Genomic DNA, 20380 nt, shown 5'->3' with positions numbered 1-20380 from the left:
AAATTTGTCTAGGTTTGGTTTTTGCATTCGACTCTGCATTTTGATCTAGAAGGCAGGGGAAGTTCAAATGTATGGCAGGAAGGTTTAGGAACTAGATTTTACTGCTTTGCGATGTAAGGGAGCTAACCCCTCTTGTTAGCACTTATCTAAATTAAAAAAAAAAACAATTTAAAATCATAGAAATATTTTGATTGTTACCATATTATAATCATACAATAAAATTTTGCTACACTTTAGTAAGATTTATAGTTTGATATTTTTTTTTTATCATTTTTTCCATGAATACATTATATCACTTTTTATTAATAAAAAAATTAAATAATACACTTTAAAAAAAGTCAAACCCTCAAAATCTGAAAGGATCGAATCTGAATCAAATTGTGGAGGAAGAAGGTGCTTTTAGGGTCCCTACCGACCGGTAAACACGTATCATTTACTTTTAACTGGTATTATATTTTGCGAAATATCATTAACGCCTTTTGAAAATAATTTCTCTAATTATGGGCACGAGTTTTTTCCAGTTCAGAGTAAATATATGTGTACAGTGTAAGCATTTTATTTCCCTCTTAATTCGAGCAATCTTGATTCTGCAGCAAAGGAAGAGGGAGTGGAAGCTTTCATCTTGAAATAAACTACCCTCGTTATCGTTTGATTTAAAAAGTTGGACTTTCTGTTATTGTTTTAGGCTCATCGTTGAAGCATACTGGCAAATACAGCCACGTTGAATTTGAGTTTGCAGTTTCAAATCAAAACCAGCTGTGCCATTGAGCTAAGAATATTTTAAAAAAGGCTTTAAGATAAATGGTACCTATCGTTATATTGCTATTATGTTTGCATGCATAATCGTCAAGTCTGTTTTGGATTCCAATTCAAGGGAGGTCGTAAAAAATGGGAATATTAATTAGTGGGTATCACCTTTGGGCTATTCTCCACCGTATGCTCCTATTCCTATCCGCATCTGATTCTTCGCAGGCTCTTACAACTATAAATTTGATAGACTCGGCAAATTTGACTTGATCCCGAAAGATGGCGAAGGAGCAGACCAATTACAAGTTCGAGCTGGATGGAGGCCTAAAAATGCAAGTGCAGGTTTGTATACACATGACTGAAATAATTTAACAGTTTTCTGCGAGTATACTAAAGTTAAGCTAAAAAGGTGAAGATTTTAGGGTGCACTTAATTTCTCATTTTTTTTTCAATGTTCTGGAATACCATTACTAATTCTTACTGTAATTCATTTATTTAACCATTTGGTGGGGGTTGAAGATTAAGAAGGGGTCCCCAACTTGCATAGAGTTACAAGCCACAAATGCCACTACATCCCTACTTCTTCACTGGGGAGTTCTTCTTTCCACTGACAAGTAAGCCTCTCACTCCACTAACACCATTTGCATCATTGTAATTAGAATTCATTTAAATTTTGTTTCATACTGATGGCTGCTAACTGGAATTGGGGTTTTCCATTTGTAACGCTGTAGTTTGTATTCATCTAAATTAGCTCACATAATGGCTGCTTGCAGGAATTGGGTTATTCCATCTCATTGGCCTACAGGAACGAGAACTTATAAACAGAAAGCGCTGCAGACTCCTTTTAAAAGGGTATGCAATTGATCAAAAATTCTTTTATATCTATATCTCTTCTTGGTTATATTTTTAGGTATGCAAGATAAAATAAAATAAGACGACTTTTAAGTCAAATTGGTTTGTACTATCTATAGAAGGTGTGTCTATTTGTTTAAAAGATTGTTTTTTATGATTTTAGCGTTTGACACATGTAGCGTGTACATATGCACACGCATGCATATGTTTACAATGTACATATACCCAGATTAGTGTATTTGAATTAAGAATAACTTCATTGATTGCTCCCTACAGTCAAAATGTATTGTATACTTCCAAGCAATAAAAGCATAGTAAAAATAGAGAATAGAGAATATCTAATAACATGAAAATTTAGACTGGAATTTTGTGTTCTTCGTTATGAATTGATTAATATTTTTCTGTTCTCATCGTTTGCAGTCTGGGGAATGCCACTCCTTGACAATTGAAATCCGGGATCCCAAAATATGTGCTATTGAATTTCTCTTGAAAGATGAAGCTAGGGACAAATGGTTAGTTATCAATGGTACAGCTTTATTGAGGTAAATGGAATGGCAATGAGATAATTTGTTCTCGTTTCTCAGGTTTAAATTGAATGGTCAGAACGTCCACATTGACATACCAAGAGATGCGACAAATGTTTCTGATGTCTCTATACCTGAAGATCTTGTACAACTGAAGGCTTATATACAATGGGAATCTAAAGGAAAGAAAAATTATACCCCAGAACAAGAAAAGGTATGGCAGTGATATCTCATCAGGAGTCTACATTTAGTGTATTTTCAAACAAATTGTTTTCAATCTCATCAGAGAAGAGCTTGGCATAGAAGAAGATATCTATAATCACTGTTGCAATCAAATCTTTCTTTAGAGCTTGAGTATAGAAGAAGATATCAATTGGCATTTAGCATTTATCTTTATCACTACCATTTTAGCATTGATCAATGATGAAGTATCATACTATCAAATGTATTTAGTTTTACAATTTTGTATATTTCTTTAAATTTTTTGTATATATATATATACATATTTGTGTGTGTGTATGTATACATGATGGAATCAATGAAATTGAGAGGGGTGGGGAGGGGTAGAGGGTGAATCAATGTTCTGCAATTTTTAACTTTCTTGAACAGATTCTTAAACCACTTGATGCAGATGAATAAAAGTAAAATGCAAAAACTCAATACAAACAAGCACAAAACCATAACACCAGAATTTTTACGTGGAAACCCGGAAAGGGAAAAAACACAGTGGGATTGAGACCCACAATATTAAAATAATGTGATCAGGAGTATAATAATATTACAAGGGGAATGCACATGCATTCAGGCACACTGCCTAGAGCTCACTGCTCAATTACAAAAGAGGGTTACAACCCTCAGAGGACCCACTATGCTACAAATGTTTACAAATGATAACCTGAATGTCTGAACTAATGAATATCATCTACATGCCAAAGTGCAGTTCCAGTTAAGCACGAAGTAACTATCTTCCACTGTTCTGGCACACTGCTTTGTTCTGTCATACATCGGAGCATAAATCCAAAGATAGCGCACGTGAAATTGCACACAAACGCTCATACAATCTTCGCACATCAACATCGAACTCCAAAATGATCAAATAGATTGGTTTTATATATCTGCATCATTGATTTAGGTCACTAACATGGTGGCTCCAAAAGCATGAAAGTATGAAACGTGTAACAAGAAGTTGGCTCAAACCGATTACTAATGCACATGCGGACCAAAACAAACTGATTATATGCTTCACATATGTCGGATCAACAACCTCGAACTTGGAACCAATCAACAAAATCATTTCTAAGATTCTGTATAACACGCTACACCACTAATCACCCAAATAACCTTGTTCTTCTTGAAATGCTGGATACCGGATCATCAATATTGCACGAGAATCAATACCGAAGACTAGGATTGCACACTAAGATATTCCAATCATCGAATCAACTACCTCTTCCATCGCAAACAAAATTGTGCACCCAAAATTAAGTTCTACTCAATGTACTCATACTCTGATGAACACTGCGTTCCACTGTCTAGACTTAAGCAAAGTAGACTTCGAACTTCCGGTAGAATGATTTTGCATATTCCGGATGAAGCTTCTGATCTGAGTTGTCATCAATGACAACTCCCAAACATGCCTCAAGCACTTATCTCTTCCGATACGATGTCTCTTGCCAACAATACATACATACACACAGATGTACCCAAACCCATGTACCCAAGGGCAATTTTTTTCCCCTGTACCCATGTACCTGTTCCCGTACCCATACCGGCAATTTAGTTGGATAATATTGTTCATTTTAGTATTTTATAAATTTTATGATGTTATTTGAAATCTAGCTATAGCATTGCCTTTAACATCTTCATCAAAAATTTATTAATATTCAGATTGCAGCCATAATAGTAATATCATTGAAATGTTAACGATGTATGCTTGCTGCTGTTAATATTTCTAAAATATTCAAATATTGCATAGTCTAGAAGTGCACAAAAATTGTAGGGTTTATGAATATTCTGGAAAGGGACATTACATATAGGAAAGTACAAGGTCAAATTTGTTGCATGGAGATTCTCATAGAAAGAGGGAGTTGATTATGATGAGACTTTTGTGCCAACTGCAAGATACACTTCTATCAAGGTAATTATGTCTTTTGCATCTAATATTGGTTGATCTTCATACCAGATGGATGTAAAGACAACTTTTTAATGACAATATACAAGTGTATATAAATCAACCTAGAGGGATTGAGGTGCATAGGTGAGAGATCCATGTAGGCAACTTGAAGAAAGCCCTATATGGGCGAGAGATCCACGTATGCAAATTAACTGAATTGTTGCAAAACATGTGCTCTGATACGTGAAAGGTACAATTTTTTATGGATCGAGGTATCCCAAAGACATAATTTTGCATGGCTTTGTGGATTTATATTGGGCAAGTGATGCTAGTGCTAGGAAGAGCACTTTGGATTTTTGTTTAAGTTTGGGGTCTGGTCTGATATCCTACTTCAGTTGGAAGTAGGTAGTAGTAGAGTTAAGTTTAGTGAAGCAGATTACATAGTAATTCCTTCTACTCGTTGTAAGTCTATTTGGCTTTGTTAGTTGATAGTAGAAATTAACTGTTTGAAGTTGACAATAGTGTATTGTGACAAGTGACAACCAAAGTGGCATCAAGCTATTTGAGAATCTAGTGTTTCATGATCACTTAAAGCATATAGACATTCAATGTCATTTCCTTCGAGATAGAGTTTAGAAAGAAAATAGTTCAGTAGTATCTTGTGGTGAACCCACGAAAGATGATGCCACCTGACCTGGATGGCAGTATTGGTTGCCAACTATGCAAGTTTGTCTCCTTCCAGAAAAATCAGATTATTGCCAGTTGTTAGTCTTATCTTTTGTAGGAGAAAAGAATCAGATTTGGTTTGGAATCTTCTAGTTAGAACCATCGACTTCTTGAAGAAGCCTAGTTTGTTTTGTAGTGACAGCTGTATCCATTTTGTCTTGTAGTGACATCGATTCTATATCTTAGAAGGGAAATTAGATCTGTTTTGTCTTTAGCATCTAGTCGTCCTAGGGTTTCTTGTGAAGGTGGTTCCCTAAACCGCCCTATGTTATTCTATATTGCAGTCTTAGTTTGATTTCAGGGTATGCTGGATAATTTGTATGCTGTTGTGCATTCCTGGGTGAAGGGACAAAACTTGCACGAATCACCTTTGCTTTGCTGTGTATTGCTCAAACTCCATTTTGGCTCTACAATATTTATATCTTAAAGTCTGTTGTTAGAGGATTCAGTGTTCTGTAAGTAAACTGCTGCTGTTAGGAGTTTTGTTCCAGTTTTCTATGAGTAAATCAGAATTCTAGAATTTACAATTTTCTAAGTAAATCTATGTAGCAAGATTAAATGTTTGAATGATCTATAAATAATTTTGGAGTTTAGTTACTTTCCTATATCTATATTGTGTTGGCAAGTCTATTTTTGAATTTAACAGCTTAAGACGAGCAGGAGATTCAGATCATATAGATCTTAGGGTCTTTACAGTGGTATCAAAGCCTCAACCCTGCTAGCTGTGGGTTTGTTTTATGAGTGAGAGGGAACAACGGTACCATTTGAGAGAAAGAAAGAAGAGTTCCAATATGGGCAAGGGTGATGAAGATGCAAAGGCCTACTTTAAACGTTCTGAAGCCCTGCAACTCGGTCTAGCAGAGACATTAAAGGAAGTCACCCGATTGTTGAAAGGGCTTAAACATAATCAAAATGGTTGGAATTCTGCTAATGAGAAGGGTGAAGGAAGTGTTGCCAATAAAGGGAAGTCTACCCTTCAGGATGAAGGAAGCAATTTCAATGAAGCAAGATCTACCCCCGACGGTGAGAGGAATTCAGCCAAAACATTTAGGGCTAAATTTTTGCCTAATGAAGAGGTCAGGAAGGATCAACCTGAATGGCTTGATGAAATGGACCGCCTTTTAGTGGAATATAATACGTTAAGCGAAGTAGTTAAGAATAGCATGTCTTTCCTTGAGTTTTGTGGACTGAAATCCAAAGGTGGATATAGGAGAAAGGAGTATGATGGAAGAAAAGACATTCAACAATGCCTAGGCAAAACTACTTTACCAAATTTTGATGGAACAAGTAGTACCACAACAAGATCTTGGTTGCAAAAGCTGGACAAAATTACTCATTAAACCCAATGACAGAAGAATAAGCTATCAAGTTCGCCACTTTACACTTGGAAGGAGTAGCTCATGAGTGGTGGTACCACGAACTTGTAACTCAAGGACATGACTCAAATTTCCACCATAGAAGATTTCAGTCAAAGGCTGATTGAAAGATTTGATAGAACTGACCCCGAGGTTCATTTTTGTAACCTAGCTAGATTGAAGCAAGAAGGTAGAGTGGAAGATTATGTAGCAAAATTTCAGAGACTTGCGGTAATGGTGCCTGATGTAATAGATAGGAGGTTGATAGTACTCTTTGTGGAAGGATTAGTTGAGCCACTTAAGGGGTTGCTCAAAGCCTTAAACCCGACAACATTCCAAGAAGCCACCACAACAACTCTTAACTTAGAGGATTCAATGGTCAAGGATACTTTCAGCAGTAGGGGGACAACCCCACCCATACAATTCAAGAAAACTTTTCAGAAAAATTCAATACTTCCTAGGGTGCCTTTAACAAGGCCCAATCAAATGGAAGTCAGTAGAAATGTGTTGAGATGGAATTAGCTGTGCTTTACATGCAAGGAATGATGGCAACCAGGGCATCGATGCTTAGGTAAAGGGCAAATATATTATATTGAGGTGATCTCTGAGGATGAAACCGAAAGTGAAGAGGCTGATGTTGAAAATGAAACAGAAACAATCAAGGGACCTGAAGGTGGTACACTTGCAGCACTCATTGGAGAACCACACTATTGTGCCTTCCGCATAAAAGGCATTTTGAGGGGACAGTGAGTAATCATCCTTATTGATAGTGGCACCACCTATAATTATGCAAATGAGGAAGTAGTGAGGAGGCTTGGTCTGAAAACAGTTCCAATTGAAGGGTTTGGAGTAAAGGTAGCTAGTGGTACTACTCTTTCTTGCACTTAGAAGGTTCCTCAAATGGAGTTGTCTATGGGGGAATATAAATTGAAGGATGATTTTTATGTGATTGACATGGACATGGAAGTAGTCTTGGGCTGTCAATGGTTGCATGCAATTGATAAATATGAGATTAGCCATCGGAAGTTGGAAATGACTTTCCTATATGTCATGTCCCTTCCTTCATCATTATGTATAACCTAAATGAAGTAATTATTATTAATTAATATAATTATTATTAACAAATGATTATTTGGAATCATTAAATATTTATTTATTTATAAAATATTATTATTTAGTTAATATTCTTGAAATATTTTATAAATTATATTATATTTGAAAATAGTATAAATAAATATTACATATTAATAACACTCATCCTGATCAATAAATAAAGTAAGCAAATACTAAGTAGACTTCTTGTGTCAGATATTGTCCCCTCAACAAGAGACAGTGATATTAGAGAGAGTGGTATCATAAGATAGCAATATTAATATAAAAAGAGCTTATCCTAAAAACATCAATTAAAAGCATGACATATGAACGTAACATACAAGTAGGAGAATAAAGAAAGCACCATATATTTTGCAAATAATATGCAGCATGAAGTCAATAAGAAAAGAATCTTCTTAAATAGAAGACTTGTTAAAGATACAGCGATATCATAAAAAACGATAAACAGCATTGGAATATTGACAAGTCAGCAATGTAATCCAAACTAATCAGATTGACTTAGTCAAAGAGACAAACAAGAAATTGATATCCAACCGATATATAATTAAGAGGTGCGATTAAGAGATATAATTTGATTAAGGAAAATATTCTCCAAAGGATGCAATATTAAGAATTATTAATAAATCATTGACAAAGGATACGTCTACTCCCAATAAGATGCAACCCTTCAACACCCAAAGGTATTTAGTGTGGATTGAAATCATTTCCAAGATGGGGGGGAGGATACGTAATACTAATGCACCAGAAATCAGTAAATAAAGAATGAAGTGTAGACTAAGTAAAGAACTTGTTTCAGATTTATATAAAGAATTTATGATGGAATTGTGAGAAGTCAGTGATTTGGTTTATGATAGATTTAAGACGAGAAATAATGGATAAGGAAATAAGAAAAGACAAGGCCTCTGTTATTATATTGTCTGGGAATCACATTGGGGTATGAATCTGAGAATATAATACTATTAACATAATATAGTATGATGTTGTTAACATAAAGTAATACTAATATGGTATGACACAATTGAATACTATTAATATGACAAGGAAGTTACATAACATAATACTATAATATAATATAATATAAATTATATAACACAATAATGTTATTACATAATATAGATAACATAATATAATGTTAATGAAATATAATATAATAATGTCATAATGATAGTTTAATAAATGCTTTCCTATAATTATAGTGTCCCTCTATTGTAATCACTATATTTGTGATTCTAGGACAAAATCTTATAAGGTCCCATTAAGGGACATTACACTATATAATGGAAAAAGGATAGTACTTCAAGGAATGTCCAACAAAACAAGGGAAATATCGGCCAAGAGGATGGAGCGGGTGTTCCATAAGAAACAGGTAGGGTGGGCAGTAGAATGCCTTATTAATAATGCAAATGATGCAGAGAAAGAAGGTGCTAACAGCATGCAGATTCAAATAATTTTGGATAAGCATAATAAAGTCTTTAGAGACATACCCCTCGGGTTACCACCAAGTAGGGGTTTCCAACACATCATTGAACTTGAAGAGGGGGCAAAACTAGTGATGATCACTCCATATCACCATTCGAAGGTTACAAGGAAGAAATTGAAAAAGCAATCAAAGAATTACTCGACATGGGACATATAAGGCCTAGTTCCAGCCCTTTTGCATCTTCCGTAGTGTTGGTCAAGAAGAAAGATGAAACCTTGAGAATGTGCATTGATTACAGAGCCCTTAATAAGAAGACTATAAAGAATCGCTACCCAATACTCGCATTCATGAATTGATTGATGAATTACTTGGAGAGAGTTTCTTCTCCAAAATTGATTTGCATTTAGGATACCATCAAATTAAGGCGTAGGATGACGATGTACACAAGACAACATTCTGGTGTCGCTACGGGCACTATGAATTCTTGCTAATACCCTTTGGTTTAACAAATGCCCCAACAACTTTTCAATCATGTATGAACCAGGTATTTATTCAGCAATTAAGAAAATTTGTCCTTGTCTTTTTTGATGACATCTTGGTTTATAGCAAATCTTGGAAGGATCATCTACAACACTTAAATGAGGTATTGGGAATCTTAGAGTAGCAGTCCCTTTATGCCAAAGCATCCAAGTGTGAATTTGGGTTACAAGAAATCTTATATCTAGGCTTCAAGATCAATGAACATGGAGTAAGTGTTGATGCGGATAAGATCAAAGCCTTTGAAGAATGGCCTAGACCCAACAACTTGACACAGTTGAGGGGATTTGTTGGACTATGAAGCTACTACCGGAGGTTCGTTAGTGGATTTTGTAATGTCCCCATATTTAGCTACGCTTTCCAGTGACTGTTAGCCTATCCTTGGATGCCCGTAGGCTAGCCAAATGCAGAATTAGGGTTTCCAACTTTTGTGGAGGTCTGCGTGAGCTTTTTGATGATTGACTAGTCAAAATTCTACAATTCAAGCCATGGATTCCTTCTGGGTTTTCCGAGAGCTTCGCAAGGGTATGACATGCATTCAGTGCCGAGAATTTTTCAGAACTTACTATTTTTAGAAGTTGGTGACAACTGTCAAGGTTTTTGGGTTTTTCTGGTTTTTCTGGGTTTTCTGAGCTCATGCTCAAGGTTTGAAGAACAAACTTTTTGGAGTTGTTTTCAGAACTTACTATTTTTAGTAAGTGTCATTTCAGGCAGTGCTATTTTTAGCAGTTCAGTGCAGAGCTCCAACCCAATTCAGCTTGACAGTTTCAGCACTTCAGTTTCCGATTCATTTGGTTCTTATCAGTCTTTGATTTTAAGATGATTTATTTAAATATTAATACTCCATTCTAAGGTTAATATTTAAATTATTTGATGGTCGACTTAGGAAAGGGGAAAGCATATTTTATTCAGAACCATATTTAAATTAAATGTTTGAATGATCTATAAATAATTTTGGAGTTCAGTTTCTTTCCTTATATCTATATTGTATTGGCAAGTCTGTATTTGAATTTAATAGCTTAAGAAGAGCAGGAGATTCAGATCATATAGATCTTAGGGTCTTTACATCTCTACCCTCAGATGGGTAGGTTGCAAACATTTTGACAAAACTCTTGACAAAGTGAAGTTTGAAATACTAAGAGAGAGGCTAGGGTTAATGGAAAACATTGTCCTCACAAAGAGGAAGAGTTAGCTTTTCAAATGTGTTGCTTGGCTGCTGATCTCGTATAGCTGCGCACGAGAAAGTAATTAAATTTTTTTTTCTCTATATTTAACCAAGCAGTGGACTCTTATACTTTTCTTATGTTTAAAGGGACTCTAAATTTATGAATGTAAGTTGTTATTGTTTTTAGGAGCAATTTTCTTTTTAAAATTTTTCTATTTTAGCCAAGCAATGGACTCTTATACTTTTCTTATATTTAGAGGGACTCTAAATGAAAGTAAGTTGTTTTGTTTCTTATTTTCTATTTTTTAGCCAAGCAATGTGTTGATGGGTGTTTTGTGACACTCTCTAACACAAAATAAAATACCAAGTATTCTATACACTCTTGAATAAGGAAACCTCAAATGCTAAAGATATGATCAAATAAGGTTACCCCAAGGTTCCTATGGTCAGGTCTTGACATTGCAATGGATAGACTCAGTGAAATGATGTGATTTGCTGTTTACACAAAGGGACTTTCACTTGACTTTTCTACAAAGCAATTGGAACTTTGAACATCCGATATAGCAATTTAGGTGATTCTTTCTTCCTAAACTAACTTAAACTTCTACTGCGTAGATAAAAAGGATTAGGGTTATGGATTCTAATATAAAACCTATGAACAATGATGATAATGGATAATGTTTTAGATGAATGGATTCCTTAAATCAAGCTTTGCTTTGCCATGATAACAACTACGCAAAATTGATGCGATCTCCAAAGGTAGTGAAAATTTTTCATATTGTAAACATCTATCCAAATACCCTATGTTGGCACAATCCAAATGAATTTCCACAATCAAACTATTGTCAAAATGAGGTTCAGACTAACCATACACTGCAATATGCAATTGACAAACTACATATGGTATGAACCAAGAAATTCATCAAATATCTTCACATTTTTCCATTAAAACCAATGAACTTCAACTAAAACATAAGAAGTAGAAACCATGCGAAATGTTGAAACTTCATACAAAGATCCATCATATCTTCAATGAAAATTATGAATTGATTTCGACATAGACTTGGCAACAATTTCTAATCTGCTCCTCCTCCTCCTACTACCACTGCTATCTCTATTAACTATTTTCTACCTATTAAACCTTTACAAATAAAAAGGCCAAGCCTTTTATAGACTTTGAGTTACGAAATGAAGGGCCCGGATTGATTCTAAATCAATGGCCAAGATTAAAAAATAAAACCTTAAGGTGGGGTTAGTTATAACTAACACCTCATACAACATTCTTGACCAATGAGAAAATTACACAACTTTGAATGCATGTCCTTTTAGGGAAAGGACCAATGGAAAATGAGTTGTAAAATCATATTAAATGTAATTCCACATGCCAATTTCCTTCTTCCTTCTTGGTAGGAGTTAGGTTCACTGAATCTGGACATGTTGACCTTGGATTATTTGATTGGTGGAGTAGGTAGGATTTCTATCCTTAATGCCACCTCAGCTCTTTGTTTCAACTTCACTTTTATATCATCATAAAGAAGTCTCTACATCTTTGCCTCATGAGTTTCTAACTTTGATTAACTCTTTTGAAACTTCAAAACGCTTTCCTTGAGGCTTTATTTCTTTTGCATTTCTTTCCTTGCATTCAACATCCTTCTTCATGACAATCCTTGAAAAGCCATCTTTCCATAGTTGTATCCTTCATGTTGTTGAGTCCTTTTTTGTCATCTTCTTGTAGTGTTCTTCTTCATGTTTTGCCATCGTCCTCTTGAACATGTTGATCTTGTCTTCCATCATTCTCATCTCTTCATCCTTCTCCATCATTAGTTTCCTCACAATCATACCTGAAAAGAGAGAAAGTTCCTTGGATTTAAATTATGAATGAAAATGAAATGCAAGAAAATTGTGATAGGAAAATGAAAATTCAAAATCTTGTACTCCAATTCATCTTGAAGCACTTAAAAGAATTTTCATGAAAAACCCTCTTCAATTGCAAAATTGTGAAACACATTTGCATCTTAAAGGGACAAACTCATTTGGATTTAAAAATGTCATCAACAATTTACAAAAATTGCATCACAAACCCTTGTCCTTATTTTTTTGCATAAAATTTCTAGAGCACTTTTAAGCTTGGAATTTCTTGTGGAAATTGATTTCAAACAATTTTACTTCAAATTTTAAAGTGTTTTCTCATGTTTGAAATCTGGATCTGCTCAATTTGTAAAGGGATACATTAAGGTTTGCACATGAATTTCTTGAATTTTCTGCAAGAATCATTTCTTTGAAGGTCTTCAATGTCAACTTTTCCTTTCTCCTTCGATACTCTCTTGGGGTCTGATTTCTTGTTGATGTGTTTTTTATGCACAAAACATTTTAGAATAAAGTACCAAGGTAATTTACCCTCTCTTGAACAAAATCACCTCAGATGCTAAGAATGAGATCAACTAAAATGAATCCAAGGTTTCTACATGTCAGGTCTTGACAAGTGGGTAAGTTCAGTGGTTTGATGTGAATTGTTGTGTTTCAGTTGGGGACTTAACGCAAATGTTTGGATTATCATGAATGATGCGGAATAGGTGTGCTGACAACTTAAGATTTATCAATATTGCTCTGGATTTACTTCTTACAAAAAAAAGGACAAAAGGAATAGGGTTCAGGAAGTCTATTGTAATCCTAGGAATGCAGGAAATGGTGAATGGATTTAGTGGAATCAAACCAGGCAAGGTTTGATAATCAGGTATTGACACAAGCTTAGTGCAATCGTCTAAGATATACTTAAAGATTTTCAGGCTATCACCATCAAACGTAGACACCATCCAAGTTGATGCTTGTCAACGGACGCGTAATAGTTGAAGTTATGCTTACTTAAATTCCAGCTGACCACACAAGGCGCACTTACCAGCGGCAAGAGGCTAGTGGTATGGATTAAGGATTCCACACAAATGAATTCAACAAATCTTCCACTCAATCTAACATACATGAAAATAAATTCTAATCTAAATTCTAATCTAACTTGGAGGAATTGAGAACCATGAATGCAAATACAACATTTGAAGAGCAAAATCACCAACACTTGAACAATGATTAGGATTCAAATAGCTGCAACATATACCAACAATTCTACAAAAACTCTCCCTTACAAATGAGAGACAAGGAGGCATATATAGTCTCTCTTACAAAATGGATGGCCCAGATTGATCTAAGATCAACGACCGAGATCATGCCAACAAAACCCTAGAATTGCCCTAATTAGGGTTACATAAAAAATGGTGCCACCAACATATGGCCCAATGAAAAGATACCTAGTCATCTAATAGGGAATCTTCTAGAAGATTCCTCCTTGCATCTCTCTCTCTCTCCTAGCATACTCCAAGAATCTAGCCAATACTGAATCTAACTCCTCCATAGAAATGCTAGGCAAGGTATCCTGTTGTAAATCAATCACGTCCAATGAATCCGAGCAAGCATTCAAAGTGTTCTCCCATTCTGGCATGAGCTTCTGCGAATTATGAACATGAATCAACAAAGAGACCAAGTCGTCTATCTGACTCTTTTGCAAAGAGTCCAATTAGCAAAAATACATAAATTTCATCTTGTCTCTTAATTCGACTAAGTGTAAACCACTAGCATCACTAACATCAACACCCAATAATTCTTCAATCGAGGCAAGGATCTTCATCTGAATGTCCTGAATTAATCCTTCCATCTCCATACAACTCGACTGGGCGTTCTCATAAGTTGATTTCTTCACGGCTAATGCACAATACCAGCCATGGAAATCATATCTGTCTCCACTGTGCACAATGTTCTCGTTGACCAAGGTGGAATTAGGTATCTTCTTCAATGCCTGGAGGCGTGGAATAGTCTTGTCTTGAATAGGCCGACATTCTTCCCAAACTCCCTCCAAATACTGGATTTTGAATATGAGCCCTGTTGTCCTATCATATGCATGGACAAACTGAGTAAGGAAATCATCTGCCTGTTTTCTTGTGCTCTCAATCCACTTTTCCACCTTCGAGTGTGTACCTCTCGCTACCTTGCAGTGTGAATGTATTGCATGGTCAACTGCAATAGGGGAAATAAGGGTGGGATTTTCACGCCTTGTCCCTGCAATATACTCTCTGAGTCTGATATTCTCTTCTCTGTACCTTTCTTTCTCCGCAACCTCTTTGTCTAACCTTGCATTGATTGCCTGGAGGTTTTCACCAATCTCATGAAATTCCTGTTTTTTGGATGTATGACCAAGGGCAACTGAAGTGATCTGGAAATCCATAGGAGTAGCAATGTCCGCTGTCACGCTTGCTCTAGGAACAACAATCTACGCAATCCACATTCCTGTCTCATCTCTAGCTATGTGTGATTAAATCTCCGCTCTCTTAGGCTCCTTCTCCTTAGCACTCCTAGCTAGGTAGTCATCAATATCATCAATAGGCTGCACCTCTATCATTTGTTTACTTTTCTCCATACTTTTCATCAGCCATTCAGGAATAGCGGCCATCTCCATACCATCATCGAGACATTTCTCGATCAAGTCCTTTCAATGTCGAGATAACATCATCATTATCATTAGGATTATTCCCGGTCCAATCTCATTTCCCAAACTAACTTCCAAAAGGACATTAGGGGATCCCGGCTGGTCATCATTCTCATCAGGAGGTGTAGATGTTGCTGTGGCATGAAATTCCTGAGTATTCTCTGGTAGTATCACTGTGTTGGAACACTGCTGAGTTTCCTTATTCTGCTCTATTACTTCAATCACTTCGATTGATGAGACACTAGGAGGGGGTGAAGGAATGATAGGCGGAATGATAGTCTTCTGTTTCTTCTTCACCTCCTCAATCTTCTTTCCTCTGGCCTTGACTTCCTTTGACGTGTTCTTCCTTCTCTTGGGAGCTTGACTCTCTTCGTCTGCATGAATCCTGACATCACTGATAGTCCTCTGATCATCTTCGGAAGTAGACTCTTCCGACTTCATCCTTTCATAAGTGAAGGGAACACCCATGTCAACTAATTTGTTCATCTGTATATCCACCCTTGCATAGGAGAAATTCAAGACCTCTCTCATCAATATATTCAGGTCAATCTCTTCTAACTCTGACCAATTTGGCAATAGAATTGCCTTCTTCATTTCATTCTCATAATGCGGGTGTGTATGATCTCTATTATCTAATACCTGATCAGGAATGAGGAAAAGTCCACACTTCCTCATGAAATCCATTGACATCCTAGACCACATTCTTCTCTTCACTGCTTGCTCGTCCATCAGGTTAGCCCATTAATCCTCTATGTCAATCTAATGAGTGAACTTCTCTCCCCTGATCCTTCCGACCTTCTTGTCTGGATCAAATCTTTCTTTTTTCTTATATGTAGCAAATTGATAGAATGCAAGTTCCTCACCTGCAGTGCTGGCAACTATGGCGGATTGGCAAACCTCTGATGTCTTCCCAACTGAAATAGGGAATGTCATGCCTGTCCTGTGCTTCTCTCTCTGGATAACATCGAACTCTAGAAGCTGTCTTACCACTTCCAACAATATCATTTTGTCGGTCGGATACCTAGGAAGTCTATAGGGTTCGGATTGAAACCCATGAATCCTCAGGTATGTGAAAGTGGGAAACTGTATATACCACAATCCATATTTTTCTATTAACTCTATTCACTCTCTTATAGTCTTCAATTCTATACATGCTTAGCTGGGGGTAGCATTCATGACTCTTGAACTGTCCTTGCCCATTCCTGACTTCACCTTTGCATATTAATCCTTTGTATGAAACAAACCGTGCAAGCAGGTATACCAGGTAAGAAGTCATGGCAAATGATTTGGACTGCTCTACATTCCGCAGCTGAAAATCCAGGTTGTCACTTATAACCTTGGACCAATTCACTAGTGTTCCTCTCAGACAATCCTGAATGAAGTAGAACATCCATCCATCAAATATTGCTCCCTGCGGCATCTCCATCACTCTGTTGAGTAGGAATATCAAATCACTATATTCCTCCCTAAAATCTATGCACATAAGTCTTGGGAGCCTTGGAATGATGAGACCTAGGCTCAATCATCCACTCTTTGTTAATTAAATTCTTGCATACACCCATCTTCTTCGTGTATCTTTCTGCATAATCTTCCTTGGTCACATCCTTCATGTCTGTTCTGCGTGGAATTCCAAACACCTCTGGAATAGAATCCTCAGCAAGGTAGGCGATGACAACGCCCTTAGGACTGTTGATCATTCTCGTGAGCGGATCGTAACATCATGCACACTCCAGGATCAACTCACTGCACTGTATGGATTGTGGGAATCCAGCGGCATGGAAGATGCCACTCTTCATGATATTCACATTGTTGGGGAAGGAACTTAATCTCCAACTCTGAACATCCGACGCTGCATCTGGTCGAAGTCTAGGAAATGCATGTTTGTATCTGTGATCTCCTTCCATCTAGATGAAATCTTAAGTTTTGGATAAAATCCAGTCTCCAGCATCTTCAATAGTTCTTTCCTTTCCTTGTATCCAGACTTTGACATCGCACCTGCACGAAGCTCGAAGTTAGACTTAGGAAAATAAATAATACTCGTAATAAAATTCCTGACTTTCTAAAGATTTTAGCTAATTAGAGCATGGAGTCAGGAAAATAATCCATACACTTGGTAAATTTTAGCAATTAAGTTCAGAGTGTGACAACACTAAGGCATGGAAACCTTCCATAAAATTCATTTATACCTCCTTATGCTTAGAAAATATGCAAGCTAAAATGCAAAGGAGTATACCAGATTGATGATGACTAAGGAAAAGCGTGAAAGGTTGTGTTTTCACACAATGAATGTTTGAAGACACCTTCCGCAGTCAACAATGGAGGTCAACAATTCTGAAGACAACCTGAAAATCAGACTTTTAAAACATGTTGTATTCTTCAAAATGTGCATAAACTCGATAAAAATCAGTTTTAATGATGAAAACAATCATATTCAGGAATGTAAGTGTGGCTGGTAAAAATTAAATTTTCTGAGGACAAGTTTGAAAATGATTGCTTCAGACTTACCAGCACCTTGCAAAGTGGTTAGAAATCCCTGAAAATGATGAAAAATGGCTAAGGAAACAGCCCCAAGCAAAATCGCCAAAATGGTTAGGTGGCTGGAAATGAAAATTTCTGAGGACAACCGCCTAACAATGGAGTTTTAGACCTGCAACAGCGATAAGATGGTCTAAAAAATGCACATAAAACTCCATAAAACACCTCCAAATGCAAATTGCCTAAATTGGAATTGGTTGGGCAATAAAAACTTAAGTCTGAAAATTAATGGCAGCCATTAATGGAGGTCAAAATCTGAAGCAAACCTCAGATCTGAAGCGAATCAGCAGGCTGGAAATGATGGCAGCCACCAAGATTACACAAAAATCACCAAAATGTGACACCAAATCACCTCCCAAGCAAAATTGAATTTTTCCAACTATGGCGCTAAACTGAAAATCTGAAAATGTTGTCAATGGCAGCCCTGATCTGCAGCAATGAAGGTTCGGACAACAAGCAAATGATGGAGGAAAAAATCGCCTAAGTCTCCAAACATGAAATTGCCAACTTTCACCAAAAAATGCCAAATTTGGAAAAAATCGCCAAACTTAGCAAAATCGAAATTCTGAAACTGGTCTTTAATGGCAGCCAAGGGAATAGATCAGCAAGCTGGAAAAAATGAAGGAAAATAAATCCTCAATCCCACACTTCACAAAAACGCCTTGCTAAAAAACATCACCCAACTTGGAGAAAAATCGCTTTCATGGAGACACCTGGTAGAAATAATAATAAAATAATGCTAAGGCTCCTCTCTTATACTTGCTTTCACCTCTCACTTTCACCACACAAGCAATGTGGGATAAACACTTGGTTGGTGAAAACCTAACTTGTTTCTAGAAGGTTCAAACATTAAATGATTATTGCAAGTTATTTAATTTTGTTTTTAAAATTTTAAATAATCGTTAATAATTATTTAAAAGCAATTAAAATGGGGCTTATTTATTAAAATATTGCAATTTAAATCCAAAATTAAGCCTCCAGGGGAAAATCGATATGGGTTGGGATTGAAAAATCCCTTTAAAAATCATTAAAATTGTCAAAAATTCCCCATAAGGGAAAATCAATCCTTGCTTGGATAAAAATCCATGCAAAAATTCATCAAAAATGCACACAAAACCCCCCCAAGGGAAAATCGATATGAGCTTGGACAAAAATCCAGACAAAATTCACTCTACTTTCAAAAAATCACTCCCAGGGGAAATTCGATGGCAGTCTGGATTGAAAAATCCACACTCAAGACTCACTTAACTTGGAAAAATCACTCCCTGGTGGAAATTTGACCTCTATCTGGATGAAAATCCGGACTCAAAACTCTCCAAAATGTTCCTAGGGGAAAATCGATCCCTGTCAGGATGAAAATCCGGACAAAAATCCTTACAAAATGTTCTCAAGGGAAAATCGACTTCTGTCAAGATGAAATCCCAGACAAAAATCCTAGTGGAAAATTGACCTAGGCATGGAATCATCCTCAACGTTGTCCGCACTTCAGTTCGCAAGCCAGTCCGCACTCCTGGTGTAAAATCAATGGTAGTCTGGATAAATCCTGACACTTAGCTAAATTTTAGCACTTCCAGGGGAAAATCGACCGAGGTATGGATAAACAGTGGGGGAAAATAGTAGCCAGTATGGATTCTAGGGGAAACCCATGTGTAGTATGGATTTTGAGTGGGGGAATGGGTTGGGTAGTTTGGAATGTGAGGGGAAAAACACCTCTAGCATGGAATTTGACCCTTTAACCCTTGGAATAAGGATTTCCTTTAGGATTTTATCATTTTAACCACTCAAAATCACTTAGAAACTTTAATTTAGACTGGACTTAGGCTAATTTCCCCAAAATATGAGCAAAACGCTAGGAAAATATTGGAATAAAGTGCGAAACCAACTTAAATAATACCTTAGGAGTGAGAAAACAACTCCAAAAGGTCTATGAATACCTTGGCACTTTAAAATCACTAATGTGCGTGTTTAAAAACACGTTAACGCTCTAAAGGTCAAACACTTAGCAAAAACTTAGGATCATTAAAATATCAACTTTTGCAACTTGATCCTAAAAAAAAAACCCTAGACGGCACTAGGCATGATCAAAACTCCGAGACTCGGGCACGGGAAACGCAAAATTGCCCACTAAGCAGCCAAAACCCTAACCTAACAACTCAGAAAGCTAGAAAAGAGGGGGTCCCCGTTAGCAATGGGGCGATGTGTGAAAAGGTCACAACATTTCCCTTGTCCGAATTCGCACCTATCTTCTGCCACGATTCACTTCTCTCTTCTTTGCTGTGAATTGTTCCTTCTACTTCTTATTCTGCTTTTGAATCTGCTCCTTATTCGTTTTGAATGATGTTAGAAATGACTTCTTTTATTTTGCATATATAGGCGCTCAAGGATATTACGCTTTCTTGTCATAGGTCGGCTAGGTCAGGTATTCATCTTGTTTTTGAATTTGCAAGTCACCCTTCATTTCAAGTCGGCCTTGCACATTTAGGCTTTTGCAAATAAAAAAAGAATTTTGGAGGGAAATTTTATTGTTTTTAACTTAGGTCTGCTTCCTTGATGCATTTACATTTCCCCTTGACTTGAGTGATATATAAACAAGGTGAAGCCCTCAATTCTTGGTGGACTTTTCATGTGCTTATGCATTTTTTCCAAGCAAATTTTCTGCCCTGCTCAAGGATTTCTAGGTGGATTTTTGACTTGTGCTTGTAATTTGTGGTGGAATTTCAACCTTGTCTTGCAATGTTGAGCGGAATTTCAAAGGGGTCCTA

At 36.5% G+C, this 20380-nt stretch overlaps 1 protein-coding gene across 1 annotated transcript in view; it reads left to right on the top strand.

The window, feature by feature from the left end:
• The first annotated feature begins 484 nt into the window (after window positions 1–484).
• LOC131027322 (alpha-glucan water dikinase 1, chloroplastic) overlaps window positions 485–20380 on the top strand; it is a 262802-nt gene continuing 242906 nt past the window's right edge. The window contains exons 1-5 of the mRNA XM_057957336.2: window positions 485–1089; window positions 1267–1361; window positions 1521–1599; window positions 2020–2111; window positions 2184–2337. Coding sequence (XP_057813319.2) covers window positions 1027–1089; window positions 1267–1361; window positions 1521–1599; window positions 2020–2111; window positions 2184–2337 — 483 coding nt within the window. The 5' untranslated portion in view covers window positions 485–1026. The remainder of the gene's footprint in view (window positions 1090–1266; window positions 1362–1520; window positions 1600–2019; window positions 2112–2183; window positions 2338–20380) is intronic.

This window comes from Cryptomeria japonica, chromosome 3 (genome assembly GCF_030272615.1).
Source record: "Cryptomeria japonica chromosome 3, Sugi_1.0, whole genome shotgun sequence".
NCBI lineage: Eukaryota > Viridiplantae > Streptophyta > Pinopsida > Cupressales > Cupressaceae > Cryptomeria > Cryptomeria japonica.
The sequence above is the reverse complement of the archived record's forward strand: the minus strand, read 5'-3'. Positions and strand labels throughout refer to the sequence as shown.